Below are 13,047 nucleotides of genomic sequence, written 5' to 3'. Positions count from 1 at the left end.
AGAGAAATGAGACGGAAGATGAGCTCATTTTATTCTCGTAAGGCGTCACACACATCCAGATCGTCGTACGGACAGAGAGATAGAAAAATATACGTCACTGTGGAGGTTTGTACAGACATTCTGATGCCGTGTAGCACAGCTTCAGCATTAAGTTGTGAGACAGAAAAAAAGAAAACAAAGCAGCACCTGCTTGTAGATGGCGAATAGATCTGCAGCTGCAGAATACGGAGGCTTGTGTGTGTGTGGTGGTTTTGTTTTTTTTGCAGGCAGCCGGTGTGCAAGCACCTCCAGGGAGGAACAGTCAGGAAGCTTCTGGTCAGCAGCTTGACGTGGACTCCAGGCCACCGCGCAGAGAAAGGGGCGTTTCACTCACAGCAACATCACTCATGCTATCAGAAGAGCCCTTATTAACTGTAATTACTAATGACTACTTTTGTTTGTTTTTTTTCATCATTACAAGGTGTGTTTGTGTTGACATCCTGAGGTGAGAAGAGCATGCATCTCTTGAACTTCCACAATACTCAACATGATGCAAGGAAGAAAAAAAAATATATATATATATTAAAAAAAAGACTAAAGGAATGTCAGCGACTGCACATTAAAAAGGATATATTTTGAGTCATGAACAGTTAGACTCTACCTGCTGTAGATCGCTCTTTGAACGACCTCAGTTTGGAGAAAAAGAGAAATAAAGTTGAATTCGAACCGACCGATGGACCAAAGTGGATAATTGTTGTCTCAGAACAGCTCCGGTCTTAAAAATTCAAAGCAATTTACAGTGCCGCCTATTTCCACATTACTCCTCTACTTGCGTAGAATTCTGCAGATATTTATGAGCACGAACCATGTCGGCGGCGGCAGCTAGCTGTAGCACATCTGGGGCACCTGTTCGATTGCTTGTTACCACAAGTGGCTAATCAGCCAATCACATGGTAGCGACTTGCTGACGACTTGCTGACGACTTGCTGAAGTTCAAACAGAAAAAAAAAAAAGGGATTTAAGAGATGATCTACTAGGGTTTTTATACACAACCATCTGTAGGGTTTGCAGAGAATGGTCCAAAAGAGAGAAAATATAGAGTGAGCTGCAGTTGTGTGGACAAAAATAAAATGAAAAGGTCAGAGGAGAATAAGCAGACTGGTTGGAGACGACAGAAGGGCTTGAATAAGTCAAATAACCAGTCGTTCCAACCAGGACATGCAGAACACCATCTCTGAACGCACAACACGACCAGCCTCGAAGCAGATGAGCTCCAGCAGCAGAGGACCCCACCGGGTGATGCTCCTGTCAGCTGAGAGCAGGAAACTGAGGCTACAGTTCACACAGGCTCACCAAAATTAGACAATAAGACAATTAAAAAAAAGTCTGATAAGTCTCTGTAAACCCGAGAGATGGTTGTGTTTAAAAATCCCAGATGATCAGCAGTTTCTGACGTACTTCTTGATTCAGTTTTGGACAATGGAAGTCAAAGGAGTCGTGACTGGTGACACTGTAAAGGCGATCATTTAAGTTTGGGGTTTTTTTGCCTAAAATCTCTATTGAAAATTGAAGAACATTAATGAGCTCCCTGCCGTCTGGAACCTTTAACATGTCATAGGAGTTCATGCAAACGCTTTTATACAAACCTTTACATCGTTGTTCGTTTCACACTACATGACTTTGACAAAAATATCATGAATTTCCATCTGGAGGTGTAACAACTGACCCAGACCTCTATGTAAAACCTGTAAAACTGACGGGGGTGTAAAAGGGTCTGACAGCGTTCGCAGGAACCTCTGTGAAATGTTCGAGCCTGACATCTGCAATCCACTTGTGCAAACTCGCCATTAGCTGGTCGTTCTTGTCCGGCGTAAACTCTTATTTCTCCAAACTGAGGCCGTTCGAAGGGAGTCTCTACAACAGGTAAGATATTAGCTGTTCATAACTTTTCCACAGAACTCCATTTCAAAGTGGCCAGGATATCTTTTTAACGTCTCTACTGCTTAGCAAACATTTGTCTGTAACATGAAAACAAACAACAGAACTGTCAGATCAGTCTGAATGGAATAAAAAAAACAAAAAGCAGCTCAGACTGATTCAGGAACCGAAGCGCTGCCCCCGTCTCCCCGCAGCTCTGTGCTTATGTACATACAGACCAAAACAAGGTGACTGGAATGCAATTTTTTTTTTTTTTTTACTTTCAGTCCACTTGACTTCCGGACGACAGCGTGATAACAACGGCGGCGATGACTCTTGAGAGGAATCATGACAGGTTCTGCTCTGTCCGCGGTGCGAGTCGTGTAACGCTCTCAGGAGCAGGATGCATGATGGGAAAACGGCCGGGACGTCGGCGTCACATCGAGTTCTGATAGGCACGGACACGGAGACGGGCCGCACAGACCTGGAGGACGAAGCATTTATACAGATTGATCCACTCTGAATTCTGTTATGAGGGCTTTTTTTTTTTTTTTGGCGTTAACTTACATTTCTGGTTTGAAGCTGTCAGCTGTAACCATGGTTACGATTCGTGCTCAATGGTCATCACAGGGTTACTGGCACCTGAACAAACACACATGTAGACTATTTAACATAAGTAACCAAAATGTGGGATGAGGGCGGGTTTGAGTAGAAAGCAGGGATTTTATGATCTTGCCCTTCTTGTCCTTGTCGGTTGCACCGTCACTCTCTGACCAGGAGGGGGTGCTGGAGAGCAGCCGGCTCTGACTTTCTCTGAGCGGTTTGGAGGGAAACTGGCGGGCCTCTGCTGCACTACAGACCACACAAACGCAAGCCGGGGGTCAGAACGTGAACTCGTGACCTTTTTTTTTTTATTTCTAATAATGTCATTTAAAACACCGTGATCTAAAACAGCATCGTTTAGCTTTTTCGTCTGTGCAGCACATCTGCGTAGGTTTTTCGTTAAACGTGAGTGCACCTCTTGCTGCCCGAGTTGGACCCGGTAGGTGACGAGGGCTGCTCGGGGTCCAGGTTCACCAGGCACGTAGGGAACGAGCAGCCATCGCCTAAACTGTAGAGCCAGCAGGAGAAAAAACAAATAAAAAAATAAAGCATCTCATATGATCCCTGGCTTTTCATTCCTGTTCTGTTTGTTTGTTTGTTTTGTTGCGCACGAATAAAGCTTTTCATGAACAACATGATCAAGCTGAGACAAAAGTAAATGCTAAAAGGTGGCAACAAAGTGGGGACAAATGAGTCATCAGGTGACATTAATCACCAAAAAGCTCCTGTTTTTTCCCTCCAGAACAAAACCCCCACGAGTGGACATGAAAGGTGTGAGTCGTGATATTTGAGTCTGACTTTTCCACAAAACGTTTAATAAGAGTCTCCAGTTCAGCTGTTAGAGTTACAACGTACAGGCGGTGAGGAAAAACAGTGATGGGCATGTGAACCATTTGATTTGCACCGTCTGGAACAGCCGCCAGAGGCTGAAGGTGGTAGCATCATGAGTGGTGTCATCAGGTAGTTGCTGGAGCATTTGACAGGGGTTTGATGGGGAGGGGAGGGGGTCATGTTGTGGGTTTGGTCGTAGCGTGCAGCCATGTTGGATGTTACGGCTGTCACAGAGGTTCTGGTCACACAAAACGGACCACACCATGGGAGGATCTTTGTATTGTGCACCAAATATAACAAACCACCCCCCTTAACGTGTGCACCTACCATCCAAATACACATACTGGACTCTTTCTAACGTAGTTGTGCTCCTGCATTGTGTCTTGATGGCAGCATCAGCCAGACACAGGTTTGTATCTGGGACAGGGGGGGGGGGGGTCCACTCCACAGACCTGGGACCAGCAGTGTGTCCGTGCTGCCATCTCTGTTATCCATTTGCTCTGATATTGCAATCACCGCAGCACGGTCACGTGACTTTTTAACAGTTTCCTTTCATTCCCACTCCTCTATCTGGGTGCTTCACTTATTTTTTATTTTTGGGTCAGTGAATGTATTTCAAATAGATATTTAAGTGTCTCTTCTAAAAGCTCTGGGTGTAGCTTGAAAACGAGCCGTGTAATCACGGCGTTCAGTCAGCAGGAGTCCGTGTTATTGCAGAGACGGAGCTTGTGTATCGATTCGCGCTGATGGTGCTGCTGTTAGCGCTCCGCCGCTGCTCCTTTGGGACGCTCTGCCTTTTGGACCACTTTGTTTCAGAGGAAGTGGCAGGGCTCAACAATTAGCCGAACTGATCTCTGACACCGTTTATTTAGCACTCGTTTGGCAGCCTAAAATGGAATAAGCAGGGAAATAACAGAGCTGCTAACTTTTATAATGAATAAGTCAGTGTGCTGGTCTGCGTGATTTCGTTTGGATGATTTTTTTTATTACAGTGACACAAAGTTCTAGTTAGAAGAAATGAAAAGCTTAAAAATCTGTGAACATTTGGTTTAAATTACCTTATGGCTAAAAAAGTACAAGACGTGTCCTCAACTATTAAATACCAAATATAAAAGCAGTAATAGTAGAAGTTGGTTAGTGCATTTGTTGTGGTTTATGGTTTCTAAGTTTAGTTTTGGAGAGTTTTTGTGCTTTCTGAGTCCTTGTGTTATTTTGATTGTGCTCTGGTTTTATTTTGTTAGAGTAGTTACATTTTTTTGTCAATTTACTTCCTGTTTTTTCTCTCTTACATGAGTTTCAATCCACACCAGCAGTCCACTGTTAAAAGGTTCCTCTGTGTATATTTAGTTGTTGTCAGATCTTTGCCCTTTCTGTTCTAGTCCAGTCTGTTTGGTTTCGTTTGTTCTTCTCAATAAAATACTTCTCTCCCTACAACCTGCCTGCTTCCTGCTTCTCTGCGTTTGGGTCCTGCTTCCACTACCATCCCCATTACATGGTGCACATTAAGAATAATAAGGAGAATACTGCTGACGTTGAGAGCCTTTGGTTCAAGAAGTTCCTCTGATTGGTCTTACCAACATTAAGATGGCTGTCCAACAAACAGAAGGTGTTAAACGAGCTAAATCTGAGCATCACAACTGTCAGCGTCTCGCTTTTGTTTCCAGTCGGTCACAGTTCAGTTCCACGGGTCGCCAAAGTTGTCTCACTTTTCTTACACTTTCTGACACCTGAAAAAAAAAAGGGCTGTGATCGCTGGAGGCTAGTTTGAGAACGGCATTCGAGAGGGAGTCTCCAAAGTGTCTCAAAATAAGTGTGTGTGTGTTGGTGATGGTGGGGAGGTTTCTTGTGCGAGTTGCAGAGGCTCACAGTCTAGTTGCTTGATTTTTGAACATGTTCATAAAAACTCTGAACAACTAATTTCCTCTCCAAACAGTGGCGGACTTGTCGCGGGCGTCTCAAGCCCTTTTAAATCCAGTCTCCGTATTTCCGGAGCTCTAGAGCGATGTTCTGACACCTGCAGCTCTCCTCAGAGGCTACAGCCCTGATTTGTCCAGGTCTAAAACTCACCTTTGATGATAAATAATAATTATAGGAATAACCTTTCTTCATTTCTTAAGATTACTCCGGTAAATTAAACCATAAATGTGGGGGTGGCTACCAGCTGACTGGGATTTTCAAAAATGGCCACACAGCTTGCTGATCGCTTTGTCACAAACACTCAGAATCAGGTGAAACCGAAATGGAAAATTTGACCATTTTCACAGTCACAGCCCCGGTAGGTTCGTGGCTATAATACTTACTTGTTTTATGAGCTCGTGTATCAGGATGTTAATGCTCATAACATCAGCTCTGTGACCCAGAAAATCATTAATCTAACTTAATTTAATTTTAAAAACTGCACTAAAAACCACCTAGTGATCTGCATTTTCCAAAAAACAAAAAAAATTTCAAACCTTTATTTTGTGTATTAAACCTCTTTTCTTTTCTTTCTGGATGCTTTTCGATGGAAGATCTCACCTGGAGAAGATGGGAATGGGCCAATATTTCACTTCATCGCCAAAGACCTGGCGGAAGTTCTTGCTGAAGCCAAGACTGAACCCGTTCTTGTCCGTGCCGTGACGAAACACCGGGGCGCGCACAGCCTCTGAAACGACAAATGCGCAGAAGAAGAAGAAGAAGAAGAGGCATGAAGACGAGCCGACACGCCTCCCTGCTCGGGCCTGCTCGGACCAACGACACCGGCACGTTCCGATCGGCAGCGCGGCGTCAGTGAAATGCCTGAGAATGAACGTGTCTTTGTTGTGCAGATCTCCCGCTGTTTCGCCAGGTGTGACTTCTCTCTCTGAGCTGCGTATCGGTGTCTGTTGCTAAGCTGCTTACCGCTCCGAGCCCTGTGTCTTTACATTACACTGTAACATACTCCTCGGGATAATCCAGCCCAGAGACAAAGTGCGCCACTGTGCTCTCATAATGAGAAACCTCGGACTGATAACGGCTCCGAGGAGCACATCAGATCTCTGCGCCGACGAGGATGGTGACGGACGGAGAGGGGTGGAGGGGTGGGAGTTTACAGCGCAGGCTGGATGTAACCAGAGAGAGCGGGTATTCAAACACCACTTCAAGCAAACGCTAAAAAAAAGCCGCGTACCCAGGGTGGACCTGTTCTTGCAGACGAGCCAGCAGTGGTAGATGAAGAGGGACGCCAGGCTGACAGAGAACATGGAGGCAGAGAAGAAGAGGAACAAGATGTGGAACTTCGCCTGAGTGTCCGGGAGGCCTTTCTGAGGAGAAACAGCACATTAAACACACCGGCACAGAGGGGGGGGAGCAAGAATATGAGGAGGGGGAGTCTACTCTGCTAAAGTCTAAAGACTTGGACTGGATATGGCCTAATGGCGATTAACACTGTAAAAGTTTAGGCACCCCCTGGGCTGAATCGATTTTACTGCGAAGCGCTCAGCAAACAAAACGAGACTGGATAGTTTTCTTTTCTACAGGGCCCTGAGATAACGTTTGCTGGGAAAAAAAAAACTGCATCAAATATAACGAGACACCACATTAAATAACAAAATACTTCAAGCAAGTTGACTTTGTTTTCAGCTTCCTCTATATTATAAAAAAGACGGGCTTGAAGGAAAAGGTTTGACTCAGATGCAAGTCAAACATTCAGATAAAACTCCTTCTGATTAGGCCTCTGTGTTTCTGGTTCTTGCTCTTTATTCTCTGTTTTGTTTAGTCACAGTCTGTATTTTTTTGCTTTTTTGTCAAGTATTTTTTACTTGTCGTACGCTCATTGCGTGTTTCCGCCTGTTTTTCGTTAGTAATCAGCACACCTGTTGTCATTCACCGACCTCCTCTCCCTCAGTTCTTTTGTTTGACCCCGTGAGTTCTTGTTAATCCTGGTCTTGTCACATCGGGCTGGTTTTGGATGCCTCCCTGTTTAATATTAAAGGTTTGGCCTCTGATCCTCCTGCTGGTCTGCATTTAGGTCCTTCATCCTCACCACTAAACCTGTCGTGTTCAGTTTGAGCTCTGTGGAGCCCATTACAAAACCAGCTTAAAGGGATAGTTCAGGTATTCTTCAGTTCAGGAAAATAAATTTGCCTGTTGTAGGTAGCTCTTTGAACAACCTCAGTTTTGGGAAATAGTTTCAATCTGACCGGATTCACGAGCTCACAGCCTCCGATCCGCGGCCAACACTACCCTGCATGTTCGATGTTTTCCTGCTTCGACGTACCTGATTTGAATAAAATGGTCAGTAATACGCTTTTACAGAAATCAATAATAATGAGGAGGTGATTCAACCATTTGAATCAGGCGAGTCGAAGCAGGAAAGCAGCTAAACCTGAGCGGGGCCAACACCAAAGAGAACTGCTATATATTCACGATTTAATCACTTTAAAGTGATTAAAGTCGAGTTATGTGGATTTTTACGATCATTTCTGCTTTGAGAACTCATCTTCTACTTCTTCTTTTGCAGATGGTGTGATGTTTGCGTCCAGATTTTGCTGCTGATTAATTAAATCCTTCCTGCCTTCTGGATGAAACACGACCTCAAGCCTCTGGCCAAACAATCTATTTAAGGACTGACGTTTTTTTAGGAAAGTTTGAGAACCCAAACCCGTCCGGGTGCCTAAACTTGCCCATGCCACTCTACTTCCATGTCACTAATCATCTGCATGGCTCGTACCAGGTATTCTTTGAGACGGAAATGCGCTCTGCCTCCAGCCTTGCGGAAACACCAAACAGCGTCAACACATTCGGTTCTTTCTGAAGATGCTGCGAGCGAAACGTTGCGGTGACAGCGTCGGCATTACTTACTGTCCAGAACTTGATGAAGTACTGGAGATCTGTCGCGGTTATAAAAAGGCAGTAAAGCAGAGAGTACGCCAGGAACAGCATGAAAAACTTGTAGTTGGAGAACCCCACACAGTTGTTCACCCTGCAACGAGAATCAGAGGCAGGCAGGGGATGAAAAAAAAGGGGGGATCGTTTCTGCTCAGGCAGCTGGTTGGTGAGCTCGTTTTTTCCACTAACGGGATTAAAACACTGCCAGTTTTTATCGTTTGCCTTTACGATGGGTGAGTGATCGTGTGCAATTGTTTGTCTGTCTGTCTATTAGCGAAATATCTCATGAACCACTTGTTGGAGTAAACCCAGGTGAGCACAGGGAGAACATGTAAACTCCACACAGAAAGGCTCCAGGTCAGGAAGAGAACCTGAGACCTTCTTGCTGGGAGGCGACAGCTCCAACCAGAACTTACTGACCTTAAATAAACCAAACATGACTATAACTCAGTTTCACAGCTAAGATTTGGTGCGATAGCAGCTGAAAGTCCTCCTCGACACGTTCCAGAGGCTTACAGTTTAAAACTTGTAATTGAAAACTGAAAGGTGACGAGTGTCGAGCTTAAAAACCGCCTTTGATTTTTTTTTTTTTGTTTTGTTTTGTTTTGTTAGGATGACCGTGTCCTGGATGACTGAGGTTTGTAGTTTTGATGGGATTCATTTTGAAGTTCGTTTTACCTCAATATCTGGAAAAATCAGTTTCTCAAGATAACATTATATCAAGAACACAAGATGAAAAGGAGCTTTGCTTTCTGGTTGTCACAAGATGATTACAGTACGAATATAAGTGGTTCTTGAGACTCAGTGTTGCTGTCCTGAAGTCATGAAGGTGTAACTCTGCTCGCTCAGTGCTCCTTAGTGTCGCATCTTCAGCTTGAATAAGTCACTCTCCTGATTCTGAGAAAGAGGAGATTAAAGGTTTTCCTTTAAATCATTTTTATATCTCACAGGAAAACAAACCCTTACGGTCAAAATAACTAAACATGTGAACCCACAGGGAAAGAGAGGAACCTTTGTTCTCATTTACCCGCCACAAACCCAGCTTTGTTATCACGACACAACATCATGAAAAAACAAAGAAAATACATGAACTATTTCTGCATACTGAGTTCTAGTTTAAGCCTTCATGAAATAAAACATGCAGCTCATTCGGGACATTATGGCTATGACGTTTGTTTTTGTAACTGTTAAACTTTTTACAACATTTACCCTTTTTTACTTGGTTTTTCACAACAAAATGAAAGGATAACTCTTCAAATCTTGAAAACCTTTTTAAATTTTGCTTCAGCATATTTGCTCATTTTTAGCTTCAAGCTGCTGTTTGGATCATTTTAGCTTTTATCTACTGTTCAGTTGTATTTAGCTTTTAGCTACTATTCTAAAATATCTACTTTTTGAAACCGTTTTACTAATTTTAGCTTTTAGCAACTATTTTGCTGGCTGTAGCTATTGGCTGCTATTTTGTTATTTTTGGCTTTTAGCCTAAATTTCGCTAATTGAAGCTTTTAGGTACTGTACTTAGCTAGTCTTTTACTTATTAAACTTTTAGCGACTTGTTTGCTAATTTTAGCTTTTAGAGACTGTTTAGCTGGTTTTAGTTTTTACATATTGTTTTGGTAATTTAAGCATTTTTTATTGTTTTAAGGCAAACAGCTCAGTTTCAGCTTCTTCTTTTTTCCTCCAGATATCTGTAGTCTTTTCAAAATCAAAGGCCTTAATGTGCATCCGCTGATAACTTTGAGAGTTTCATCAAAATCTGTCCAGTTAATCCTGAAATGTTTTGCTAACGAAACAGACAAACAAACACAGACAAAGACATGATCAACTTTTCATTTGTTGTCCGGTTTTGCTGCTGAATCTTTTTCTTCCCGTTCTGTTTGATACTGACTCGGCCTGAAAAGCTCCCCTGTGATCAGTAAAAGTTGTGTAAAATGACCCGGCTGCCTGCTACGTACCAGGGGCAGTGGTGATCCATCTTCAGGATGCATCTGTAACACAGCAGGATCAGACGTCAGTGGCATCACGTTTGACTCTGCCTGTCAGCGAGCTGTATGTGCTGCGGTCTGTTTCTGTGTGGGTGCAGAGGCGGAGGGCCGTACTTATCGCAGACTGAACAATGGTGGCATCGATCAGGCTTCAGCAGCTGGCAGCGCTCGCAGAAACGAATGGCTGAGGAGACACAGTCAGCTCAATCACACAGCCATCAGCAGCAGCCTCTCCTAACTGCTGACCACAGACTAACAAGCTGGACGGGGAGGTGTCCGTGCGTACCTCCGGAGTTGGTGCGGGTGTAGATAGGCAGGTCTTTGGCTATTCTCCTCAGGATTTCCTGCTGAGATTCTCCTCGATCTTCACGCTCCAGCAGCTCCTTGTCAGAGTGGGACAGCTGAAACTGTGTAGGGAAAAAACAAAACAAAACAACAAGCAGCAGCTGAGATTCCTCTGCAGTTCTTCTCCTCGTCAGCGGCATTCATCCTGACTTAACGATGGTAAAAAGCAGATTTCACTGAAAGCCTACCCACCACCTACCTAACGGGCCAGTTTTAGACTAAAATCCTCTCCGGCTGAGGAATGATGGAGTCATAGCCGCTTTGGTCAAATCTTGAAAACAACGTGACATCAAGCTTAGAGTTTGTGTTGTGAATGACTCTCAGCTACTACCACGTCAACGTTCCGCTCAATATCTGTGTTAGAGCTATTTATTCTTTATTATTTGGAATTTTGTTAAAATTTATTCTTAGTTTACTTTATATTTTTTGGGTTATTTTTTAGATATATTTGTAGGTTAAAAATAGTTCATTTTACGTAATTTTTCTTTGTTTTTTGTTGTTAGACAGGAAGAACTGTGGGGCTGTTTATTATAAGTATAGGGGCTGGTATAGGACCAGCATGCACTGGGGTTGGGCCTATGGTTTATTTTACCAGAGCAGGAGAAGCAGCAGGAAACAATGGAAAAGTTTGATGTTTGTTATCGTTTACCAAACCAGAAAAATCAACCATAACAAACGCAACCTTCAAGTTTTGGACACTGGACTTCTTTTTCCTGTGTAAGAAACATCACCACAGTGCAGCTGTGGCTCATGAATTTATTTTATAATGGGATGTTTGGTTTGACACTACAATCTGTCAATTAGTCATATATGGTTACTTACTGAAAGTCCTCCCAGTGGTTCATGAGATATTTTGCTAACAGGGCAGACACAAGCAGGAATATTCTCTCTGATAAGCTAAACGCTTGTTGAGTAACAATAATAAAAGAGTGTTTGTCGTTACGGGGAGTTCCTCCGCTTCTTTCATTTGTTTTGGCTGTTTGTGCTCCGGCAGGAAGACGGCAGCGCAAGAGCTGCAATATTACTTTCAGCCGCCGAAGTGATTTATGACCGAACACTGGGAGCAAATAACCGAGCCGATAAAGGACGGCGCAGCCTGTAACAGAATTTATTACGATGGCCAAAGCGTCCCGTGATCCATACGGATTAGATCTCATAAAGGAGTCCTCTCGTACGAGCCGCTGAGTGAGAGCGGTTTCCTCCCCGACGTGTCAGCGTCTGCAGACCTGAAGTGCTGCGGTCGGATTCAGAGCCATTCAAAGCGCGGCTCCGGGCACTTCCCCACCGGAAAGTTTGATTGGTCTGAATGCAGCATTCGGTTACAAGGGGAGGCTGAAAGCTTACAGCCCCGACTCCGAAAAACATGGGATGTTGCGTTACATAAAATAAAAACGGAAATTTTTAATTTTATAAACCCAGATTTTATTCACAATGAAACACGGTAAACATATCAAATCTTTAAACTACGAACCAATTTTAGGAAAGAATAAAATAAATTTTGAATTTTATGGGGACGACATCTGAAAACAGTTGGGACTGAGGCAACAAAAGGCTGTTAAAGTGAGAGGTGTGAATGAGAAACAGCTAGAGGAGCATTTTACAACTAATTAGGTTAATTGGCAGCAGGTCAGTAAGAGGACTGCGTATAAAAAGAGCATCTTAGAGGCTGAATCCCTCAGAAGTAAAAATGGGCCGAGGTTCACCGGTCTGCAAAAAACTATTTGAAAATAACAAAAAGAAATTGGGAAGACTTTGAATATCCCATCATCTACAGTCCATGATATCATCAAAAGAGTTCAATAGTTTGGAGAAATCTCTGAGCTCAAAGGACAAAAGGCTGGAAGTCAGTATTGGACCCGATCTTTGGGCCCTCAGGGGCCGCTGCACTGAGAACAGGTCTGATTCTGTTCTGGACATCACTGCATGGACTCAGAAACACTTCCTGTAAACACAGCTCACCGAACCATCCACTGATGCTGCTTAAAGCTCTATCAGGCAAAGAAGAAGCCAGATGCTTACACATCTGGAAAGGTGCCACGAATGCAGAAAAGTACATTTAGGTTTTACAACAACATATGCTCCCATCCAGTCGACTTTGTTTCAGGGGAGGCCTTGCGGCCGTGGATCAGTGGTTAGAGCAGTCGTCCTCCAATGAGAGTCGGAGGTTCGATTCCACCAGTATGCTGCGTGTCGAAGTGTCCCTGTGCAGGACGCTGAACCCATCACTGCCTCCGATGTGCCCCGTTGGTGTATAAATTCAATCTTAAGCACTGATTAGACTCTACAGAATGATTTGTTCAGGTTATCTTTGTAGAGTGTGGATGGGGAAACGAAGGCACAGACTGTGTTGTAAAGAGCTTTGAGTGGCCTGGTTGGTTACAAAGAACTATATACAGGTGCTGGTCATAAAATTAGAATATCATGAAAAAGTAGATTGATTTCAGTAATTCCATTTAAAAAGTGAAACTTGTATATTATATTCATACATTACATACAAACTCATATATTTCAAATGTTTATTTCGTTTAATTTTGATGAT

At 43.4% G+C, this 13,047-nt stretch overlaps 1 protein-coding gene across 7 annotated transcripts in view; it reads right to left on the bottom strand.

The window, feature by feature from the left end:
* Positions 1-14: 14 nt before the first annotated feature.
* Positions 15-13,047, bottom strand: part of zdhhc2 (zinc finger DHHC-type palmitoyltransferase 2) — a 20,053-nt gene continuing 7,020 nt past the window's right edge. The window contains exons 4-14 of one of the 7 annotated variants that reach the window (XM_037977411.1): positions 10,450-10,570; positions 10,278-10,347; positions 10,134-10,166; positions 8,152-8,272; positions 8,021-8,059; positions 6,479-6,611; positions 5,848-5,974; positions 2,915-3,016; positions 2,633-2,748; positions 2,464-2,538; positions 15-2,380 (exon numbers count right to left, since the gene is read on the bottom strand). In XM_037977411.1, coding sequence (XP_037833339.1) covers positions 2,498-2,538; positions 2,633-2,748; positions 2,915-3,016; positions 5,848-5,974; positions 6,479-6,611; positions 8,021-8,059; positions 8,152-8,272; positions 10,134-10,166; positions 10,278-10,347; positions 10,450-10,570 — 903 coding nt within the window. In that variant the 3' untranslated portion in view covers positions 15-2,380; positions 2,464-2,497. Of the gene's footprint in view, positions 2,381-2,463; positions 2,749-2,914; positions 3,017-5,847; positions 5,975-6,478; positions 6,612-8,020; positions 8,060-8,151; positions 8,273-10,133; positions 10,167-10,277; positions 10,348-10,449; positions 10,571-13,047 lie in introns of all 7 variants that reach the window. The other 6 variants (XM_017419775.3, XR_005233588.1, XR_001808660.3 and 3 more) reach the window with 6 other exon arrangements.

Source organism: Kryptolebias marmoratus, linkage group LG9 (genome assembly GCF_001649575.2).
Source record: "Kryptolebias marmoratus isolate JLee-2015 linkage group LG9, ASM164957v2, whole genome shotgun sequence".
Classification (NCBI taxonomy): domain Eukaryota; kingdom Metazoa; phylum Chordata; class Actinopteri; order Cyprinodontiformes; family Rivulidae; genus Kryptolebias; species Kryptolebias marmoratus.
This window is presented reverse-complemented; position numbering and strand designations above follow the sequence as displayed.